We start from the raw sequence: 24,773 nt of genomic DNA on the forward strand, positions 1-24,773 counted from the left end.
AAAAGGAATATTCCGAGACACAGCGGCGTGGAACAGCCTGGTGCTTTGGAGACCTCTGAGGAGTCAGGGGTAGCAGATGGGGGGTGCACAGGGAGCAGCTGGAGAGGATTCTGTGAAGGCAGGCCTGGCTGCACCGTCGAGAGCTTGCATGCCCTGCAAAGAACTCAGACTTCATTATGTGGTCAGGGAAGATGCATGGGGGATTCAAATCTGAGAGTGACAAGATTGGATTTGTATTTGGGAAGTTCACTGTGGAGGTAACAGGCTTGATGCACAACAGGAGAGAGAAATTGAAGCTTCTGTCAAGAAATGTCTAACAATTTTTGTTAGAGGAATGTATTTTTTTAAGGATTTCACATATTTTATAATGTTGCTCAAGCTTGAAGGTACCCTCCAAGTAATTCCCACTCTCCAATAATTTTTTTCTAATTACCTCCCCAACTAATTCCTGCTCTGAGAAGCATTCGAGCTCCCTAAATCCCTTAGAGAGGCAAAAATAAACCATTTGGAAGATATACGTTTGTAATGCTGCACAACATCCGATGTGTTGCAGACTGTGAATTTTTCAAACAATTCTCAGTTTGTCTATTTTCCATCTGGCAAGAGACCTAGGTAAAAGTCACATGCATCCACTGAGCACTGTTGAAGTAATAAATAATAATGCTAAGACACAGTGACAGATGGGCCCTGGGAACTCAGAACCATAAATCATTCACTCATGAAACTGTACCAGTGCATATCATTTCGTAAACTGCAAACTACTTCCCTATAAATGTCCTCAGGTAAATGTGCTTGTTTCTCCGCTTGTTAAATACTTGCATGGCAATTTAAGTTACTCTCATATACTGTATAATTGGCAGCCTTTGAGTGTTTGCCTTTATAAAAATTGACAGTCAGCTCTTGAATAACTCATCTCCCCAGCACCAGCATGCTGATTTTTGCCCATAGCTCAAGCACTCTCCGCCCTCCATTTCCTGTTAATACAACCAACAAATTAAAACCTTTCTTTCCTATTTGAGGTGTTAAAAATTCTCGAGTACCACTGGGCATTCATGTATGTTATTCTGATTGTATATTTTGGAAGCAGGTAGAAAGGACAATTTATTATTTGCAAATATTATAACTCGGGCACTAATACAGTAGGATCTTAAATGGAATCATAGCAACCTTTAACCAGCTATGGTTGAGTCCTTAAACATGCAAATTGAAACAAGAGTAAATTTGATGAATATGTCAGACACAAAACGTAATATGAGCTTATATTTCATAGTACCGGCTTTAAAAGTCTGAGTGCTATTTATTAAAAAGATATTTTAGTCTTATGGGGCCTAAAGTGATTATGTATGTTTAATACAATCTCAATTTTAAATCAGTCACATTTACAATTACCATATACTGCACAAATTATATAAACACGACCTAATTCCTATTTGCATGGCGTGCACCCTCTGCTATTCACACATAACCCAAGAAATATCCAAAAGTTATCTCATAATTCTGTGATCTTTCATGTTCACATAGGAAAAGATACTACCTTGAAAGGAAGTACGAACATCTTTCCCTTTCTGCCAGGAGTTTCAATTAATGGGTGGATGAATGGGTGCCTTCATGAAGCACATGAATTGACTTTTTACTGTATGCATTATAATCTACAGAACTTCTATAAGACATGGCTCATGTGCTTACCTAATAATTCATTTAACATATGTCCAATGTCACATGCTGTGCCAGGTGCTGGGAATAGCTTCTGAAATTGTCTGAAGTCTCAAGGTGCTACTAATTTTCAGAACAGACTGAAACTTTTACCATGGAGGATAGACTTGGTAAAAAATGCAACACAAAAAAAATACGTTTAGAGAAGATTTAGGTAGGGAACCCAAACTTCATAATTATATATGATAAGTTGAAATGGTTAAAAGATAAATTAATTAAGTCATCAAATGGGGATTTCAAAGGACTGTCCTGTAAATTACACAATAATTACATTATTTAAATACATGAACTGAGTTGCCAGTTGTTACATGATGTGCAAATTAAAGCATTGATCATAGTAGGCTGTGGACAGATAAGAGCCTAAAGGAAAAAATTGGTGCAGACTTGGGAGACTTTTTAGGAAGACAAATAATGAACACTAAAGGGCAAAAGGTTATATTAAAAAAAAAAAGATGGGGAAAATCTGAGTGTTATTGGTCTTTGTATTCCAGGACTCTAACACAGTTTATTAAAGTTTTTTTATAAATATTGAATGACTTTGGAACCTGAACCCCAAAATAATATGGAAAATGTATGCCCAGTGGATTATTTCACATATTTTACATATTCTTATAAAAAACTAGAGGCCCAGTGCACAAATTTGTGCATGAGTGGGGTCGGGCCAGGCTGGTCGGGGGGAGTGGCTATGAGCAGTTGGCCAGCCGCCGTGCCCCCAATTGGGGTGGGGTGGCCTGGGGAGGGGCTGAGGGCAGTTGGCCAGCCAACCCTGCCCCCTGGTCAAACTCCCCATTGAACTCCTGGTTGAGGGGACAATTTGCATATTAGCCTTTTATTATATAGGATAAGAAGCCAGTTCTACTTGACCTAGTGTGTGGTGGTCTAGTTGGCTACAGGTAAATGCCACTATGAATACCTAGAAAGTCTAAATCAGAAAACACTCTAAACAAAGCAACTAAAATTACTTCCTAATTCAAAAATAGTTTTCTATGTTGTATAGCAGAAGTTTTGCTAAGCCAGTTTTCTTGTGCTTTTTAAAAAAATCTTTATTGTTGAGATTATTATAGATGTCCCTCTTTTTCCTCTGCCCCCCCTCCATAGCTCCCCTCCACCCAGTTCCCACCCCACCCCAGGCCCTCGTTACCTTATTGTCTGTGTCCATAGGTAATGCATACATGCATATAAGATCTTTGTCTAATCTCTTCCCACTCCAACACCCCCTTGTCTCTGATAATACTCAGTCTATTCCATTTTCATGCCCCTGATTCTATTCCATTCACCAGTTTATTCTGTTTCGGTTTTTTACTCATTTGATTTTTAGATTCAGTTGTTACTAGATATGTATTTGTTGCCACTTTGTTGTTCATATTTTTTATTTTTATCTTTTTCTTCTTCCTCTTCTTAAAGAATACCCTTCAATACTTCATATAATCCTGGTTTGGTGGTGATGAATGCCTTTAGATTTTTCTTGTCTGTGAAGCTCTTTATCTGACCTTAATTCTAAATTATAGTTTTGCTGGGTAGAGTAATCTGGTTGTAGGTTCTTGCTATTCATTACTTTGAATATTTCTTGCCAATCCCTTCTGGCCTGCATCGTTTCTGTTGAGAAATCAGCTGACAGTCGTATAGGCACTAGCTTGTAGGTAACTAATTGCTTTTCTCTTGATGTTTTTAAGATTCTCTCTTTGTCTTTTGTCCTTGGCATTTTAATTATGATGTGTCTTGGTGTGGGTCTCCAGGGAGGTGCAAAGTCAGCCACTGCGTGGGGCCACCCAGCAGGAGCAACAGAGAGATCTGCAGATTCCTCCTCTTTGTATAGGGTTTGGAAGTGCCCAGAGGAGGCTCAGCTGTGAAGCAAGGCAGGCTGGTGCTGGTGTGGGTCTTGGGCCTATTATTGATAGGTTTGGGGCTCCCTGACCCAGCTGCAACTTGTTTGACAGGTTTTAGCCTAAGAAAGGATAGGTCATTCATATGCAAAAGCAGTTGCACTCAGCTTGGATGGGGTTTTAAATTGGGTGGGGTGGGATCTCAGAATCTCCAGGGCTGAGCAAACAGAAATGGCTGCCAGTCAACCCTGCAATGAGGTCCCCGAACAGGGACAATGACTGCTGAGAGCACCTCCATCTGGAAGAAAGCCACCCTGAGTTCCTGCCCTGATGCCAGACAGTCTAATTTCTCCTAGTATGTGTCTGGGTCACCCAGAGCCTTGCCAGCACTGGAGCTCAGAAGAAGTGGGAGCTTGTAAATTCAGTTCGTGGTGTGGGCCTTTTAAGAGGAGCAGCTGGGTCTCCAGCAGCCTCTGTGTCACTGAGACCCAGTCCCCACTGATTTTAACAGCCCATAGTTCTTACTGCTTGTAGGGACTTCTTTTCCCAGCTCTGGGACCCTGGGCTGGGCGTCTGGTGTGGGGCTGGGACCCCTTTCTCCTCTGGGCAGTCTCTACAGAGGCAATTTCCCTCCCCCCCCAAAAAAAGCAGCATACATGGGTGCTGGATCAGCCCGCTCCTTGCCTCCGCACCTCCTACCAGTCTCAGTGTGCTTTCTTCTTTACTTCTCTGTGGTAAGACTTCCATTCAGTCAGCTTTCCAGCAGTTCTGGATGATGGTTGTTCTATATTTCAGTTGTAATTTTGATGTGTTTGTGGGAGGCAGCGAGTACAGGTGTTTGCCTATGCTGCCATCTTGGTTCTCTAAGCCAGTTTTCATATCATGAGGTCATTTTAAATTAGAATGTGCTTGCATGTTTTTTTCTTACTCAGGATCCCCACCATGATGTCTAAAATGTTTTAAAATAATCTGTCTTTTTATATAGTTGGGTCAGATTTGCAACTTCAATTTCCTTAGCAAACAGATTTATATAGTAAATATTAACTAAAAATTTAGCCAATTCTCTTATTGATAGCTTTCCTTTCTTAATTTTTGAGGCCCACATTTTTCAAATTTAACTTTATTTGTGGCAACTAACAAATGATGTTTGTTAAATCTAAAATGTTCACCTTTAAAAAATTTAATTTTGAAAATCCATTTAAAAAATGGAACACATGATCATTAATCAAGAGATATGTATGGGTGTACTGTGAAAACAATATCTCTCTTGGACACTTCCATTCCCCTCCCAAGAAAACATCACTGTTTACCCTCACTTTTTACATTTTAAATAATCCTCAATATAATGGAAGCTCTCATCTTCTATCTTATTGAACATAATTCATTATTAAAGCAAATTATGAGCAATAAAAGAGGTTAATTGTATTGACACTACATACAACATTTTTCAATGACAAAAAAATAAGTAAAATAATACAGTTGAGAAAAAATACCACATAAACTCATTATTTTGAGCAGGCATCCTCAAACTACGGCCTGCGAGCCACATGCGGGTGTTTTTGCTGTTTTGTTTTTTTACTTCAAAATAAGATATGTGCCGTGTTCATAGGAATTTGTTCATAGTTTTTTTTAAACTATAGTCCAGCCCTCCAACGGTCTGAGGAACAGTGAGCTGGCCCCCTGTTTAAAAAATTTGAGGACCCCTGATTTTGAGTGTCTGTGCACCCAATGGTCTATAATTATCCTTTTTCCTTCCTAACATTTACTTTTAATTGTTCCTATTTTAAAACAGTTCTCTGCTGAGTCCCATAAAGTTTCAGTTTTCATTTTTGGATTTCTTTGTAGTTTTTAAACAATCACTACTATGCCTAGTTCTTAAAATGAAGATCAAGCGATATTTTTTTCTCTCTTTTTACCTAACATACAAGTAAATAACACATTTGTTTAATAAAAGTTAATTTGAAAATATACACTCTTATTTTTCTGCATAACATTTACTGTATAATCTTCATTTTTTAAAAATTAACTGTGAATGTAAGTTACATAAGGACAGGAGTTCTTGGTTATTTTTCCCACTCCTTTATCACCAGTGCCTTGAGTACTGCCTAGTGCAGAGAGGTGTTCTATACATGGAGTGAAGGAATTGAATGAATGAATGAATGAATGAATGAACAAATAAAAAATTGGTTTATGTATTAAACAACTCAAGGAAATCCTCAAAGCACAACTTTAATTTGTATTCCATTATTTTTTGGATGTTAATAAAAATCAGGCTCAGAGAAAATTATATGTAGATTTTAATTAATTTATATTTTCAGTTAGTTGTGTAATATACAATACAAATATGATGCCCATGGCAATAGATGCCTTGTGAGGTTCTGAAGACAGATATAATATTCTTAAATTATTTGTTCTATATTTAATGTGTGTGCATGTGTGTATATGACCAGCAGCATCCTTAAATGCAGTTTTTCTCTTTATCAGGTTTAAATCATCATATAATGATCAAAGCACTTAATTTAATAGGGTCATTGCCTTCTTAGTTACCCAGACCCCAAGCCTCAGAGTTTGCTTTCATATCTTTTTTGTGTCTTCTTAATACACACCACATTTGGCAAAGGCCTTTCTATTCAATGCTTTCAATTCTAACCGCTTCTGCCTGCCAGCCTGATCACCCCCTAACCACTCCCCTGCCAGCATGATCAATGCCTAACTGCTCTCCTGCCATCCTGTTTGCCCCTAACTGCCCTCCCCTGCAGGCCTGATCACCCCTAACTGCCCTCCCCTGCCGGCTTGGTTGCCCCTAACTGCCCTTCCCTGCTGACCTGGTCACCCCCAACTGCCCTCCCTTGCAGACCTGGTCCCCCCCAACTGCCCTCCCCTGCTGGCCGGGTCCCTCCCAACTGCTCTCCCCTGCCGGTCTGATGGCCCACAACTGCCCTCCCCTGCTGGCCATCTTGTGTCCACATGGGGCGGCCATCTTTGACCACATGGGGGCAGCTATCTTGTGTGTTGGAGTGATGGTCAATTTGCATATTACCTCCTTATTATATAGGATAAGAATCCTAATGTCAGAGTAGATTCACTATTCAAAAATGAAAGTGGTATATCTTGTGTATCATTTTTTAAGATGTATAATCTCAATTCAAGTCAGTATATATTTTCTTTGAAAATGAAGACAAATTTCTTCTTCTTCACTTTTAGTTTAGCTTGAGATGAAGTTCTGGTTAATATTCTACAGATGGTGGTTGATCCCCAGGTTTAAAGGCCTTTACACTGACCACTGTGTGCTCTTTAGGTAGACAGTTTATGACCAAGCTGCCTATTGAATAGAATGGCCTTTGGTTCTTTAAATGATAGAATTTGTGTGGCTAAGAGAAAAAGTTGTGATGTTTTCCCTTTGCATACATTTAAATTTTTTATACAAATTTCTGCAGTTACTTGTGTTTTATAAATTAAATTATTATCCTCATACATAATGTCATTTAAAGTGCTAAAGGTATTCTTTTTGAAAATCTGCTTAATTATAATATAAAAATTGTGGATGGGTTTTACTGAATTAACACTTGACTATTTCCTCCACAGATATTTTTGAAATTATTCCTTTTGCCTGATAACATCATGTGAAATTTATTTTTAGGGGGATACTTCCTACTTGAAAGATCGCTGGTGTGTTTTTGATGGATTTATGGTCTTTTGCCTTTGGGTTTCACTGGTGTTGCAGGTAATTAAAAACTTTTAAATTACAAGGGAGTAGTTTCCAAAATTTGCATTGAAAATCTAACTAGATATATAAAAGCATATATATCCAATGCCACTGTATAATTTTCTACAACATTGTTATTTTAAATGTTTATAAATAAAAAGCCTAACATTTTAATCATTGTCAATCACATTTGTGAAATGATTCTTAATAAGAAATGAAAATCAATACTATAAGAAATTGCTTTTTATTGAACAGGTATACAAATATAGTCATGAAGAGAAAGGAAAGAACATGGGTTATGATTTCAGTATTTGTGGAATAAAAAGAAATGGGGTACATATATTTAAAAGTTCTAAAGGAGGAATTTTGTTGGAAAATAGTAGAACTCATTCCCATGCATTCAATCAGTCTTAATTTTGCACTTAACTAAAGTAACTATAATCTTCATGAAAACATTCAGAATAAAATAAATTCACAGTTCATTCTGCAAATTTATTCTAGTGCTTATTGATAAGCTGTCTTTGTTTTTACAAAGCTCACCTCTCTAACAGCCTAATTTATCATGCATAGTAATGTGTTCTTTTCCACTTAATAACTATTGTATGATTGACAAACATTTTCCAATTATTACTTCACCTCTTAGTAAATGGTACATTTTTTTTCACATTTTCTAATAATACTTTTAATCCTGTCTCCATTACTTCATTTTCTAAATATTCAAAAAGTTTCACCAAACAACATGCTTAGTTAGGAAGACTTAGCACACTTTTTCTATATTCTAAGTTGGCACTTGTTTTTGTAATAAAACCTGTGCCTTGATTTATTATACAAGATTAAGAAAATGAAGAAGATTAACGGCACTTTCATTAGCTTATGATTTGTTTCTCCTAAGAGAGCGGTAGCTTCTAGAGGTACTCAAAAGAAAATTGATTTCAGTAGAAAAAAATATAGGGCAAAGTTTAGGGGACAGGATGCACCTCCTGATGCTGTCTATATGTGTCACCACTACAAACCATGCTAAGAGAAAGTCTAAATTTGTTTATCCACCTTTAAATTTACAGGTGTTTGAAATTGCTGATATAGTTGATCAGATGTCACCTTGGGGCATGTTGCGGATCCCAAGGCCACTAATTATGATCCGAGCATTCCGAATTTATTTCCGATTTGAACTACCGAGGACCAGGATCACGAATATTTTAAAGTAAGCACTACTTTCACATAAGTTAAGGGGAGGAAGTTAATGACTTTTTAAAAGTAAGTTTTACCTATTTTATGTATTTTTCCCCCTAGGCGATCAGGAGAACAAATATGGAGTGTTTCAATTTTCTTACTTTTCTTTCTGCTTCTTTATGGAATTTTAGGAGTTCAAATGTTTGGAACATTTACCTATCACTGTGTAGTAAATGACACGAAACCAGGGTAAGTTTATTTCCCAACTGCATTTTAATCTAGGTATTTAACAAGGATGTTTTTGCAATTCTCATGAGAAAAACCTCCGTATCTAAAAATTTTAGAAGTTTTTATATGCTCTCTCTTCTATTTTCTCTGCTTCCTTAAAATTGTTTTGTCCAATTCTTAACACAAGCATTCAAGACAAGCCAAACTGAAAAATCTAACCTCTTGGGAGAGTAGATTAAGCAAATTTATTTTTTAAAATATATTTTTATTGTTTTCAGAGAGGAAGGGAGAGGGAGAGAGAGAGAAAAACATCAATGATGAGAGAATCATTGATTAGCTCCCTCCTGCACCCCTCGTACTGGGGATCAGCCCTGCAACCTGGGCATGTGCCTGGACTGGGAATCAAATCATGACCTCCTGGTTCATAGGTCGATGCTCAGCCACGAGCCACATGGCCCAGCTAGATTAAGCAAATTTGAGGAATACATTTAGAAAATTTCCTCAGTGTGGCAGAATTCCATCAGAGTAAAATAAGAAGGGGATGGAAAATGGTATACTACTTCAAAAAACAATTGGCCAGTTTCTTAAACATTGAATGTACACCTACCATATATCCCATTCATTCCATTCTAAACAAATTGTAGTTATATCCACATAATGAACACTATTTAGCAATAAGTAGTATGAGATATTGTTGTAAACAATACCTTGGATGAACCTCAAAATAAAATCAGATGAAAAAGATCACATATTCTCTGGTTTCATTTATATAAAATTTTAGAAAATGCAAACTTATCTACAATGATAGAAAGGACATCAGAGGTTGCCTGGGAGATAAGGGTTGGAATAGAAAAAGGAATTACCAAGGGGCACAAGCAAACCTTTGGGATTGATCAGTATGTTTATTACCCTGATGATGTTTCTATACATATGTGTGGTAGATTAACCAAACTGTACATTTTTAATACTGGATGGGACAGAAGTAGGTTTATAATTATATAGAAAATGACACAATAATTAATAGTAGTAATACAAGAATAAACTGTTTTGTGTGCTCACAACTGTAAACCGCTTTTGCCCCATCCTATATATACAGTTTATTTTCAGTATACCTTACTAAAACTGTTTGGAATTGTTTTAGTGTGAAGCAGAAATCGAATTTTCTTCATAAGGTCAATTCAGTTGTCCTAGCACTATTTATTATGTACTATTACTTGCTGAATTTGATACTACCTTTATAATTTATGAATTCCCTGTCTATATTTGGGTCTGTACCTCTGGCTGCTATTTTGCTGGATTGATCTATTTGACTATCTCTTCATCAATATCACTCTCTGAAACTCATCGAAATTACAACCTGGCTTTATGCATAGGATCACAATTCCGATTCCCAGTCTTACAGGCTCAGGCCCCCGTCTTCTGCCTCACGTGCCATTAAAATCCAAGCTCCTGGATACTGGATACTTAGTTCTCATTCATAACGTTTTTTTTGTTTTTTTTTTGGCCAACTCATGTACTTCCCTAGTTTTTAATTCCCTCTTATGTTTTGACATTTTGGAATGTGTTTTTCTTTCTTGTGAGCCTAGGAATTTTTAAATGTTATCATTTATCCAGGAGTTGTTGTTTGTAGTGGAGGGAGTGGAATTTAATGTCACCCATCTTGCCAGAACTAGCACGCTGGCACCCATAGCAATTTTTTTTCTATTTTTCTCATGACACTGTGAGGTCCTTGAGGACACATACGGCAAAGAGTGGAGAATATTCATTTTTTTATTGCCAGTACCTGGTATCCCAGCACAGAATAACTACCTGGTAGCTATTTATTGAAGGCATGGTTGATGATAGATGACATTTAGACAAATAATAGTATGGCACATTGATAAAGAAGAGGGAATAAAAAAAAAACAGAGAAAGAAAAGCAAGTTGCTAAAGGGACAAAGGAGACATAGTGAAAATATTGAAAAGCAATGTTAAAATTAGAGAAAAGCAATAGATGGTACAAACACAGGGTAGGAAAGTTGAAGGAAGTGGTAAAGGAATTGACTGAGCGACAGAAGAGACAAATGTGTGAACAATACCTGTAGGCAGGTGTTTTTTTAAGTGTATGTAGGCTGTAGAATATGTCTGGATTATTCCATGAATGAATGTGAAGATGGAAAAGATGTTGTGTGGGTTGGAGGCGATAGATAAAAAGGTGAAGAACCGAGAAAGCTTCTGACTAAGAAAGCAATTGTGTTATAGCAGCAGTGAGTACAGGAGGCTGGTTTAAACTTACCATTTCATTGAAAACCAAGTCCGAATTTGAGAATTCGAATACTTGTTAACACAACTAAAGGATCAGGTATCATGCTGGCAAGCTACACTTTGTCACATAAAATATAATACCGATTGGGAAGACACACATGAGTACCTCTGAACTCACAGCCCTTGAATGACTTTAGTTAAGTACTCTTCACACAGCTCCTTACGATACTCAGTATGAAGAAATAAATGTCTTTGAAAAAAATATTAAAAGACCTTTTGTATTCTGAATATTAGCTCCAGTTCATTACTTTATCCAAAAAGTTGAGTTCACTTTGAAAAATTACATAAATGTTGGCAGAATTTTCTCGAGTTACTCGAGACATAACAGTTATGAGGGAATGTCTGCATTTTCTCTCTTTTATCTGAAAAATCTGCCCAGTAGCATTATGTACATAGACATATGTTCTGCCTTCTCTGTATGTGATTCTTAGTTTATTAGTTGAGGAGAAAATGAATAACTAGCCACATGGTAGTAGTGTTGTTCATTAAAAATTTTTCATCAGTGTGATGGTTTATTTCAAGGAGCAGTCATTATACCATTTTAATTTTCAGTTTAGTAATAGCTGAGTTTTGAAGTTCCACTCATAAGCAGAAAAACTGTTGATAGCATTTTACTATTATTTCTAGCCCAGACATTAATTTACCTATTTTTAAAACACTAAAAAAATGTTCAAAATAAAAGTGAAATGCATAAAATCCCAATGAAAATTTTCCCAACTTTTTTCTTTTGTTGCTTCTTAGTTAGGAATTTCTCTGAGCTAGATGTTAAGCTGCAGTATTCTATATCCAGCAATCAATTTTGCCTGTGGTGTCATGACCTCATTTCTCTTAATTGTTGTCCTTTAAAAATTGTTCCAATTTCTGCTTAATTGATTCGCATGCACTATACCCAAATATTGGGCGAGTTTTCAGGCATAGAGGTGTCTGTTCAGAAAACTATATGTCCTGGATTCCACAGCTCACCTCTGGAATTGATTATGCTTAATCTGTGAGGCAAACAAGATTAATAAATAAACAACACAATACACATGCTTGTGCTTTTAAATGGAGCTGACTTCTTTTGAAGCAGACAGAAGGGAAGCATAGCTATGTCCTCAAAAGCATTATTAGTAAAGCTTTAGCATCTTCTCCAATAATGAGTGGCGACCCATGGAACTTATGGAACAAGTAAAGCAGTTCATAAGCTAAAGAAAGTTGCAAAGAGCAATGTCCTGTGGCAGAAACAGGTGTGCAAAACACCAAAGGTGATGGCAGAAGTCTTCCTTAAAGAGGAAAAGTGCAAAAATGAACTGGTAGTGAAATAGAAAAGATGAAGACTTACTTCACATTATTATTCCTTATTATTATTCCTATTCATGGCTGAGTGTCTAATAATAAAATCTTATTCCCAAGAATGAGATGAGAAAAATTTTAAGGTATGTAAACCTTTACTATGTGAAAGTATATATAGTGTAACTTAATACTTTTAGCGTAGAATAGTCTATATAAAATTTTACTATACAAAGAACATAATTCAAACAGAAGTTCAAGTAAATATTTGTGATGGCTGGACCATTAGCTTTAAGTCCCAGAGGTATGGAACCATATATCACAGATGCACTGAACAATACTGATGTGTCCCTATTGTGTCAGATTAATTACTAATAGTTTCTTTTTTCATCTCAGGAGAGTCTCAGTTTAGACAAAACACTCTATGACCACCCTGCCCAGGGGCAGCTTGTAGGGCTTGTTATTTTATAAAATCACTAAGACTTGGACTAGAGAAAATATAATGTTGTTTTTGGGGAGTTTTCTATTTCTGGTCCAAATAAAACTTTAGTTTACTCTTTAGGGATAACTCGAAAATAAATAAATTATTGTCTTATAAATTATGTTTACAAAATAATGAGTTTTTTTAATGGAAAGCTCAGAAGAATTAAAAATAGAAACAGTGGATCATTGAATACTAAATTTTAATTAATGAACATTATCAAGAAAGAATTTTGTAGGGTACATAAAATCGTAAGTGCCTCAAATTTATGCAAAGGTCTGTGAAATCTTCATTTATAGTTAAACTTCTTTTGAAAGGTGAAGAGCGAGATTGCTACATTTAACTTCCAGGACTCATGCAGAGATATCTGCCAATTGGGAAACATAAGAACAATTTTGATAAATGCATATTGGAAATATTTTCTCTAAAATATTTAAGTAAGAAGTGAAAATACTCTGATGGTGCATGTAGATTTCTAATTAAATTAGTAGAAACATTTGTAGAGAATCTATTATATCTTAGCTTATTTTGCTTATATACTTGATTTTTGGAACAGGAATTCTGAAAGGAATTATTTGCTCCATTTTTCATACGAGGACACAGTCCCCAAGTGGTTAAAAATGTGTCCATGTGATAAGTAAGAGAGCCACGATTTGAACTCATATCTAATTTCCAAGTCCATATTTATTTAGCCAGTTGAGCAATTTCTTCAATAATCTAATGCACCTACAGATCAACATGCACTTACATAAACTTTTTATAATGTGTGTCATAGAGAAAATTAATATACATATGACATCTTTGCTCTTCACCTTTCAAAGGAAGTTTAAATATAAATCAAGATTTCACAGACCTTTGCATGAATTTGAGGCATTTACAATTTTATGTATCCTACAAAATTCTTTCTTGATAATGTCCATTAGTTAAAATTTAATATTCTATGTTCCACTGTTTCTATTTTTAATTCTTATATCTCTATGTAGATGTGATAGTCTCTGAATCTATGAAATAGTGATATGTAACATATTGTATTACTCCATATATCTTTTTTAAAATTGTTATGTATACCCATCTCAAATATGTGGACCACTTGAATCACCAATTAAATCAGCCTTTCATTGTGATAATTTAAAAATTAATAACAAACATAAGAAAATATTTCAAAATAATCCTAATTCCCACATAAAAATTAATATCAATTTGATTTCCACTGAAATAGTAAAAACATTTGCTAGTCTTCAGTATAATAAAAGAAAACCCTACAGTTTGAAAAAGGTTCTAAAAGTGATTTTTTTGATCAAGTACAACATAACACTTCTTTTGATCTTATGTTTACTTACCCCCAAAAGAAAAATATAAGATCATAAGTTTCTTATTTATTACAAGTGTTAAATAACCTTTATTGAACAATTGATGTAGGTTATTTTCTTATTTAATTCTCATGAAAGCCTGATAAGTCATGTTATCTTTTGACATTCATATTTTACAGCCAAGGTAATTGAAGCTCAATAAGGTTAAATTAGATGTTCATGCTGAAACAGAGGTAGAAGCAGAATTTAAGCCCAGTTCTCTATGACACCAATTTCTAGACTTATAAATATTCAATTGTAATTGGTCAAAATATACAAAATGATCTTCAACACATGTATATCCAAAGTATTTGAATAAAATGTTAGTTACAAGAAGCCCATGCTTAGGAAAGAAGTTATACATGGGCCCTATGAGTAAGTTGTCCAGGTTGCTTATTTTAGGACTGAATTCTGAAATGATGTATTGGAACTTCTGAATGTACTATGTGAATGTGAAATGAGGAGCCCTGCCAATTCAGCCCCTCCCAGTGGTGTTTACTGTAGTTGTTCCTGTAGAAATCATATGTAACATTGTTTTGATATCTCAGGTTCAATAGGACCAGCCAGCTCTATGCCCCCCTCCTCTTCCCCTTCATTGAAGCCACAATGACATTCAGTGACTGTACCAGCACTACCAGCACATCTTTGGAACTCATTTCTAGGATAAGATCTCTTTGATAGAGAAAATCTCCTGGGGAACTTGGTACATATGCAGACACCAAGCTCGGTCTGTGGCTTCGTATTTATGGGGCTGAGTTAGTCAGAACCTGACCTGGTTAGTAAGCAGTGATTTAAAACCTTAGTTTTACACTAAAATTCTCAAAGATATGTTATAGCGTAGAACACAAAATTTGCATGGCTTTTTAAAAGATAAATCTTGAGCATGGAAACATGGAACAGACTGATGAATCTCAGAGGGAAGGGGGGGTGAGGCAGAGGGGGCGGGAAGAGATTAACCAAAGATCTTATATGCATACTAGAGGCCCGTTGCACGATATTCATGCAAGAATAGGCCTTCCTTCCCCTGGCTTCACTCCCAGCTGCCCAGGAGCCGGCACGTCCTCGCTCCCAGCAGTCCCGGGAGCCGGCAAGTCCCTGCTCCCCGGCCACCTGGGAGCCAGCAAGTCCTCGCTTCTGTCTGGAGCACCACTCCAGTAGCTCCCTCCGCCACCCCCTTCCCCTCATAGCAGGCTTCATGCCGCTCTGCACCTGCATATGCAAATTAACCTCCATCTTCGTTGGGTTAATTTGCATACTCACTCTGATTGGCTGTGGGCGTAGCAGAGTGATAGTTAATTTGCATGTTTCTCTTTTATTAGGTAGGATATACATTATCTATGGACTCAGACAATAGTTTGGTGAAGGCCTGGGGTGGGGCAGAAGCCAGGTGGAAGGAGGTAATGGGTGGGGAAGGGAGACATCTGCAATACTCTCAACAATAAAGATTTAAAAAAAAAGAGATAAATTATGAGTTTTCAAAGAAATGCTAAGCTTTCAGTGAGCCGCTTGAGCTTCCTCTTCCCTTAAGTCTATTTACCTGGGAATGTCTAAGAAGCACCAGAGGTAATTAGAGTCTCTTGTTATTCTCGCAGAGAAGCAGGTTGTTCATGTGTTCTGGGAACTGCAGAGCAATCATCTCAGTTCTATTCATTCAGTGACTCACATATTTTTAGGTCTAGTGATTGTGGGTAAGTGCACTTCATGGTTGAGGACTTCTGGGGATAGGAGATTTGGAGCTCTCTAAATTCTTCCCTGGCCTTCACTTTTTTTTTTTTTTTTTTTTTTTAGCTTTTTACTTATTTCATTTTATTTTTCAACTACAGTTTACATCCAATATTATATTGTATTAGTTTCAGGTGTGCAGCATAAATAAACAAAATTGAAACAGACTCATAGATACAGAAAACTGACTGATGGTTGAGAGAGGGAGGAATGGGGTGGGTGAGTAAAAAAAGGTGAAGGAATTAAGAAGTACAAATTAATAGTTACAAAATAGTCCTGGGGATGTAAAGTAAAGGATGGAAATATAATCAATAATATTGTAATACCTATGTATGGTGCCAGGTGGGTACTAGAAATATGGGGGGATCACGTTGTAATGTATATGATTGTCTGGCCTTCACTTTTAATGTAGCTACATGTTCTTACCATTGTGGAGTCCATGGCTTCATTTGACCATCCCAAAAGGATGGGAGCCTGTTGAGGTGGGAAAAATTGTTGCTCTTCAGCCATACACTCAACCAAACCACCTCTGAAAAGCACAAATGTATTTTGAGCTCTTAATATGTATGAGGCACTTTAGAGTCATAGTTGCTAATTCATAAAGTGATCTTATACATTGGGTATGCTAATCCTCATGAAAGAAGGGAGGAAATAGCTCCTTGCTACACGTTAATTATTTGGTGAAATCACCAACTAAAGTCCTATCTGCTTGGCCTCATATTCTGATGGCTTTTTTCCATCATGCCAACTCATTCCTTATAGATAACTCCTAGCCCTGGATCTTCTAGTTCCCAAGGCAAAAAGAGAAGAGTTATTGCTTGAGAAGCTCTTGGCCTAGATTTGAAATGTCAAGGGTAGTAGATTTGTATAAAACCTCAAAACAGGTTTCCTATTTTCAATTTGGAGCTGATCAGTGTTCCCTCTGTGTCCCGATAGTTTACTTTTCCAAAATAATATTTTAAAATGTATTCTTTGTCTCATCCTGCCTCAGATGCCAGTCTCCTGGCTCCTGTCATGTGGGTTGTCCTTTATCCATGTTGGCAAAGTAGTGAGTGATATAGTTAAGGAAGTAAACTTGGGGAAAATATATAATTTTAAAAACTATACAGATATAACAAAGTGAAAAGACTATGTAAATTTAAAAAAAATAAATAAAATAGCGTATTGTCATTCAAATTTTTGGTTCATGATGAATTCAGTTCTTTATGGCTTTGACAATCTAGCCATTCGGGAAAGGATGAGGGAAAAAATCATATTAAAATATTCTCTGTTTAACAGTAAGAAGAAATTTATTTTTTAATTTCTTAGAAAATGGGCCAGATTTACTTGTTTATAAAAAGAGGTGTGATGTCAATATTATTTTCTGCCTCAGACTATTTATCTTATCTTTTAGTCCCTCTAAAAGTCCAGGCAGAGTAATTAAAAGTTTTCAAAAATCAATAAATAGTTTCATCTCTGCAAATTCCAAGGTGGGATTAGTTTCTGAAAGCACCCAGCTATAGAATTCGCCAGGCCAAATCCTAAGAGTTTTTAATTAGTCCTGAAAGAGGAGTCCAAAACAAAGCCAGCTGGTTCTTGGAGTAAACCTGAAAGGTGGCTAACAGCCAGAGCAAGGTCACTGCCAGCATGTGCAGTGAGAGGCACAATTCACGCCACCACTCATAGTGAGACAAGCTATGACCAAAGGTATCAAAGGCCATACTCACTATTCTCCCAGGTGTGAAGATTGTGTGTGTGCCCTTTTCTTTTCCCCAATATCCAAATCTCTGAGTATGTAGTTAATAATTTATTATTTTATGGTAATAGCTGTTTATTTACAACCCTGGAGAAAAAGCTGTGAATAGCTACACCCACCAATGAAAGAGTAAAATTGTTGTTCTTTTCCTCTTCCTGCCTTTTCTTTCTCTGTGTCCTGGGCAAACAGGCTTTGACATTTCCACTTTCCAGACGCTGTTTTCTAGTGTCTGCTAATCCTTTAATAGTTACTCCAAGTATCACCCATACAGGAAGGTTTTCCCAGTACCACTCACCATTCACCACCAACATCATATGTAATGTTTCTATGTTCTGCTTTTGTAACACCATGAGCATAGAGATCTATTTTAAAGCATTCCTTATGCTCTACTATGGGCATTATTTTTCTATGCTCTTTCTCACATGAGGCAATAAAGTCTGTGAGCTGGAAATACCTCAGCCATCTCTATTCCTAGCATGCGGTGTGGCATAGAATAGACTTGTCAAAAATAATTATTTTGAGTGAATGACCAGACAAATGAAATAAAGTTATGCCACTAAGAAAATGAAAAAAAAAATTCTGAAAAGGGCTGAATGGTAATAAGTATAGTTATTGTGATAGGTAGACAGACATGAGTAGAGCTAGGACTATGAGCTGGGTACCGAAGGTCACCAGGATGAAAAGCCCCAGGTGCCTAGCAATGGAAAATCAATTGTAGGGTGGGACCTTGCCCCTAGAGTGACTTTTCCTCCCATAGCATATCACAGATCATGACATGTGGACCCCCTGACTTTTCCTCTCTAGAGATAACATCTAGGCCTCAGTTGTATTTCAGCTCCAGGCCCAGATAAGCAACCAAGCAAAGCTGACATCAGAACCAGCTGCATGGAATAATGACCCCATGCCTTGGTGTTGGCCAATCAATCAATGGAATCTACAACCCTGAATGGACACTCCTGGAAAGCTACTGAATATTCTGTTAAGATCTTTCCCTGGGACCTCCCCTAAAGTCTCCACCCTTAGAATGGAGGACTTAGTGTGCTCATGAGTGACAGTAATTACAAATGGTCAACACTAAACTCGTTGCAGTAAGCAGTGACAGCAGTTTGATATCAGTAGAGAAAGATGATGTCAGGGATAAAGAAAAATTTGAACATAACGTCTTGAGCTATTGCATTTGGCATTGGTGAGTCTTATGGACAGATGAGGACAGAACACAATGGGGCACATGGTTTCACTCTAATAATTTACCTTTTCTTTTATATGAATGTGTTATGAGGTCATTCAGGGAATTGTTTTTTTTTAAAGGCTGCTCAAATGGTTGAAGTGAGTTGCCTGAGGTAATTAAGTTGGTTAGTCACTGAAGTGAGATGATATTCCTTGTGTCCCAATATATTGGTCAATGCTCTGTGCTATAAGGAATGATAACTTAAAATCATAAAACTCTGAAGTACTGAGAATTTGTTTGGAGCTGTTATTAAACAGTTTCAGCAATAAGCTGAGAGTATATTTTCTTGGATATCAAACTTCTACATATGTTATTTGTAAACAGATAATTGGTAAAGAATTACCAATTATATATATATATATATATATATATATATATATATATATATATATGCCAGACAGATAATTGAAGCCTTTTGAAAAACAATTTAACTGTTCTGAGGGATTCCAGTACTTGTTTTGAAACATGGGAACTACTAAAGCCAGAAATTTTTTTAAAAAAAATTGAAAAAGTATGCCTATTTTTAGTTATAACAAGAAAAAAAAAATGTATAAAAATGCCAGGATCCAATTGTTGAAGAGTTTTCTCCTGTGGTTACTTTATAAATAAATTAATTAATTGATTAATTCACCATAGATTTAAATATTGATGAAAAGGACATTCATTTATTTGCTCAAAAAATAATTATTAACCATTTACTATGTGTTAGTCAGGGTCCTTTAGAGAAACAGAATAAATAGGGTGTATATATAACGTGAAAGAGATTTATTTTAAGGAATTAGCTCATGAGATTGTGGAGCCAGCAAGATCAAACTTTTCAGAGCAGGCTAACAAGCTGGAAATGCATCAGGTGTTGACTGCAGTCTGAGTCCAGAGGCAGCCTGAAGGTAGAATTCCTTCCTCTTTGGATGACTTTAGTCTTTTTCCCCTTGATGCCTTCAACTAATAGGATGAGACTACACACATTATGAAAGGTAATCTGTTTTACTCACAGCCTAGTGGTTTAAATATTAATCACATCTCAAACATACCTTCACAGCAGCCTCAAGACTGGGCATCACAACAATGGTGCCCCAAACAGCTGGGCACCACAGTGTAATTAAGTTCACACATAAATTGAACCATCACAAACTATGTGTCAGAGACTTTATAGAATTGGCATCTACACCCAATGAATAAATGAGCACACAAACATGAAGTACACATGTGCCAGGTGCCAGAAATAAAAAGTGTGGTTGCTTTGAGAAATTACAGCAGGAAACCCGAACCCAATCGTAGAGATTTGGAGTGATATTCAGGCTGAAAAAGTGATGTTCAGGCTGGGCCTGAAGGTTAATACACGGATTAACCAGGTTAAGATGAGAGGAGAGATTTCCCATCAAAGGAAAAGGCCTTGAAAGAGAAGGAGCACACCAAGAGCTGGGAGGCCAATAGGGTTGGGCACTAGGACACTTGGGGGAAGGGGAGGAGCCATATCTTCAGTGTCTTGTAAATCATATTAAAGATTTGCCACTGCCAGACTTAATGTAAGATAGTGATGGTGAATAGTCTCTCTATATGCTTTGTGGCAAATGGACTGGAAAAGCCGAGTGGATGCAGGATGACCAGAGTTGAATTAACTCAAAATATATTTTGGGAGATATTTAGAGGAACATAATGACTAATTATGAGGGTTGGTGAAGTAGGTATTAGAGGTGAGTCTAGATTTCAAACTTGCTCAACCCTGGATGATGGTGCAACTCAATGAGAGGAAATGATGAAAGAGTCAGAGTTCACTATGGGGTTAGAGTGATTAGTACTTGTGCTGGGGCCACCTGGAGTGATCTAATAGGCAGTTGTTGGACATGCAGCTCTGAGACTATACTGACACCGAGGACAAGAGCGAATTGAAACTTTGGAGGTGGATCTGATTGCATAGGGAGAGAAAGACATGGAAAAGAGAGGAAGGCCAAGGACCAAGGTCAGAGAAAACTCAGTATTTAAAGTTCCATTATAGGAGGAGGAGATAGAAAAGGAGAATGATCTGAGAATTATGGAAAAAACTGGCATCTTTAAAGCCAGCATCTCTGTAGCACTCTGAGCCTTCCTTTCATAGCCACATGTCTCTCTAACCACAACTAGAAAAGGTTTTTGATTTTTAAGGACTCGTGATCAGTTGGACCCACCTAGATAATCCACAGTAATCACCCAAGCTCAAGATTTTTAGCTTTGCTCACATCTGTAACCTTAATCCCCTTTTGTCTTGTAATTTAAAATATTCACAGGAGATTAGAACGTGGACATCTTTAGGGGGTCATTGTTTGACTTACTACCAAAACAACTATTCGGAACACTATTGAGAGGTCACAGAAGATAAAAACTAAAAATTTTCTAATTGGATGTAGCATGTGGAAATAAACAAGAGCAATTCCAGTGGGATGGAGATCACGAAAATGGGCTGAAAATTAAATTAGGGAGATTACAAGTAGATAGTTTTTGGTGTGTGTGTTTTTTTTTTCCCCCAAGAAATCTGACTTTGAGTAAGAAATACAGCTCTTGAAACCCACTTAAGTATGAATGGTTATTTATTTTGACTGGGAGAATCATTGTCTATATTAGGATTTGGCTGATTGGAGCCAGAATTCTACCCCGCTAATTCCAGAGAGCTTCTTGTTCTATCATGAATATCTGAGGAAAAATGAACAAGGGAATCATTAAAAATCAATAAATAAAAATAAAACCTGGAAGATTTCTTGTTAACTGAGAAAATGTAAGATAAGTAATATTTATTCTGAAACTTTATATGTTCATTTCTATTTTTGAAAGGGGTTATTATGTGGTTTTAAATACATGTGTTCCAAAGCAATTAATCATCTAATAAATGTGTCTCTAAGAAGAATTTGCTAATAGCTTGATGTTGGCAAAAATAATGTGTTTCACATCTGCTGCCTCTGGAACCCAAAGATTTCAAAATAATATCTGTGCTGGAAAGAGCTGTGCTTAAAATGAGAATTGGTTTTAATATGAAGGAAAAATGGAGTAAAAAAGGAAAAAATACTCTAATATTTATAAATTAATGAAATCATAAGCATGATAGTTAACAATTATTGAATGATTAACTTACTCTCAGCAATATTCTGAGAGTTGTGCATAAGCTCATTACAGTAAATCACTAAAACACCCTTACAGCCCTGGCTAATGTGGCTCAGTTAGTTGAGCATCGTCCCATGCACCAAAAGGTTACAGAACATCAATGTTTCTCTCTCTCTCTCTCTCTCTCTCTCTCTATATATATATATATATATATATATATGATCTCTATGTCTATCTCTGTGTCTATCTCTATGTCTATCTCTGTCTATCATCTCTATCTCTCTTTTCCCCTCTCTCTGAAAATTGATGAAAGCATGTCCTCAGGTGATGATTAAAAAAATTCTCTCCCCTACAAAGTAGGTGCAGTTGTGGAAACTGAGGCAGTACTAGTACACACCAGAACTATGGTCTTAATCTATGCAGTTTACCAATATCTTAACAATAGGGAACAATAATAAAAATAACAATAGGGAACACCTGGCACTTATTGTCTACCAAGTACTCATTTTAAGTACTTTACAGATGTAAATCATTACATTTTCACCTCAGCTTTATAAGGTAGATATTTTCCTGCCATCTCACAGATAAGAAACCGAGGCACAGATAGGTGAAGTCATGTGGCTCCAGGGTCCAATTTTCTATCCAAATATCTGAAAGATGATTTAAAAAAGTTTTTATCATGTAGTCATTGTCTCTTCAGACATTGTGGCTATTGTCTTTTTGAAGTACTGGCAATGAAAAAATTATTAATTTTGATGGGCTACTAAAATGTTTCCTCTCTGAACTTCACCTTACCTCCCTCAAGTATAAAGTATTGGGTGATCTGTAAAGTTTTTTTCAGCTGTATAATTCTGTGAACATATGCTTTCAGTATCACATGCCAAAATTCCTTCTATACTTTTGACAAGTATCTATGGTTGTGTTTTTACATGCCAGGATTCATGCTACATTTTATTGTTAAAATGATGAATAGTTATTTGTAACTAGAGGCCTGGTGCATGAATTCGTGTACCAGTGGGTTCCCTCAACCTGGCCTGTGGGATCAGGTCGAAACCCGCTCTCCGACATCCCCCGAGGGGTGCTGGATTGAGAGAGGGCACAGGCCAGGCCAAGGGACTCCACCAGTGCACGATTAGGGGCCAGGGAGGGATGCAGGAGGTTGGCCTGATAGGGAGGAACCACAGGAAGGCTCCAGGGCATGTCCAGCCTGTTTCGCTCAGTCCTAACCTACCAGTCATAGTGTCTGCCCTCTGGTGGTCAGTGCATGTCATAGCAAGGGGTTGAGCAGCCTTAGCATATCATTAGCATATTATGCTTTGATTGGTTGAGCGGTCGACTGGATGACTGGATACTTAGCATATTAGGCTTTTATTATATAGGATAGGATTTTTTCTAAGGTGATGATTTTGATCTCTGTAAAGTCTTTGAGCATGTTGACCACAACCACCTTCTTGAAACACTTGAACCTTTTGGATTTGATGACAAACACATTCTAGACTTTCCTCCTACCTCTTGGGCTGTGACTTCTCATTCCCATTTCAGGCTCTTTCTCATCGGCTCCTATGTTTCAGGGAACTATTCTTCCTTTGGTAAACTCATGATTTCTAAGGATTTTAAATTATCATCTGCATGGTGATTTTTGTTCCTCTTTAATATCTATTTCAATATCTATTATATAGGGTAAGCATTTATTGAGCAATTGCAATATGCTAAGAGCTATGCTGAGTGCATTACTAAGTGTAATTTTTCTTAATCCTCACATAGCTTCCCTGTTAATTATGATTACTCTCCCTATTTTACCCAGGAGGAAACTGAGCTTAGAAACACCTAAAACTTTAATCAGGTCATACAACCTGTAAATGGCAGAGCTTGGGATCAAATCCAGAAAGACTTACTCTGAAACTCTGAAGCCCCGTCTCCTTACCACTTTATTCTTCTTTGTGAGGTGTGGGTACCACACCAGAAACAGAGAGTCATATTCAACCTCAGTGAAAATGGATCATTTGGCCTAGGTATAGAAGTGTGAAATGAGGAGAAATAAGTGATGTGTCTGCCTGAAGTCATACCTTTCTGACAAAACAAAGTTCTAATTTCCATAATTAGAACATTTCCCTTGGGGCTTGCATGTGGAGTCCAAAGGAGCAGCTTAAAATGTGACGAGAGGGAACAGTTATTTCAACACCTATTCCCAGAGATGTGTAGGCATATCTCCTCTCTTGCAGCTAACAGAATCCTGAAGGAATGAGCATAGGAGTATCCGAGAGGTGGGTGAAGCTTTGAGAGCTTTGTTTATGACTGAAACAGAACTGGGGAAGGTATCACCAGGCATCATGGTGTGTGTGTGTGTGTGTGTGTGTGTGTGTGTGTGTGTGTGTGTGTGACACTAAATATGTGTATGTGTGGTGGCCTCAAGCAACTAAGAGATTACACAAAGTTATGTGTCAGACTCTAGGGAAAGCCTATTACAGCAGCCAATTGAATAGAAGGAGATACTAAAGAACAGAAATATGACCCAACAAGTCTGCCTCAATTTGACCATAAAGTGAGAGAACTGAGACAATCCTAAAGTTGGTCCCTATTTAAAAAATGCCTAGAAAAAAAGAAAAGAAAAGAAATGCCTAGAAACATTGATGTTTCTAGTGGAAATGACTTAGAATAAAATCAGGAGTTTAGAAGGCTTATAAAATCATCTAGCCTAAACTTTGGCCTGTACATAGTCCATGTGAATTGCCTCAGAGAGCAGCCATTTAGGACCCATTTTTAAGGTCAGCTCCGAATGTGATTCCACAATCATTATTCCTGTGATTACCTGCACCCACCACCAAGAAAGCCAAGAAATCCTTCTACATCAACATAATCTCCTGCTTGTCCTCCAGAAAGATTAAAAAGGGTGATTATCACCATCCACCTTAAAAAAACCTTAATATTCCTGGAGCTACCGCTAAATCACTGCATTATCTCTCTCTTTCCAAA

General features: G+C 36.9%; 1 protein-coding gene across 3 annotated transcripts in view; it reads left to right on the plus strand.

The window, feature by feature from the left end:
* The window catches only part of NALCN (sodium leak channel, non-selective), a gene marked incomplete at both ends in the record, with an annotated part of 271,462 nt that overhangs the window by 13,523 nt on the left and 233,166 nt on the right, over positions 1 to 24,773 (plus strand). For all 3 annotated transcript variants that reach the window (XM_079779627.1, XM_079779625.1, XM_079779626.1), the window contains 3 exons: positions 7,177 to 7,260; positions 8,304 to 8,443; positions 8,533 to 8,661. In XM_079779627.1, coding sequence (XP_079635753.1) covers positions 7,177 to 7,260; positions 8,304 to 8,443; positions 8,533 to 8,661 — 353 coding nt within the window. The remainder of the gene's footprint in view (positions 1 to 7,176; positions 7,261 to 8,303; positions 8,444 to 8,532; positions 8,662 to 24,773) is intronic.

Source organism: Cnephaeus nilssonii (genome assembly GCF_951640355.1).
Source record: "Cnephaeus nilssonii genome assembly, chromosome: 8".
NCBI classification, from domain to species: domain Eukaryota; kingdom Metazoa; phylum Chordata; class Mammalia; order Chiroptera; family Vespertilionidae; genus Cnephaeus; species Cnephaeus nilssonii.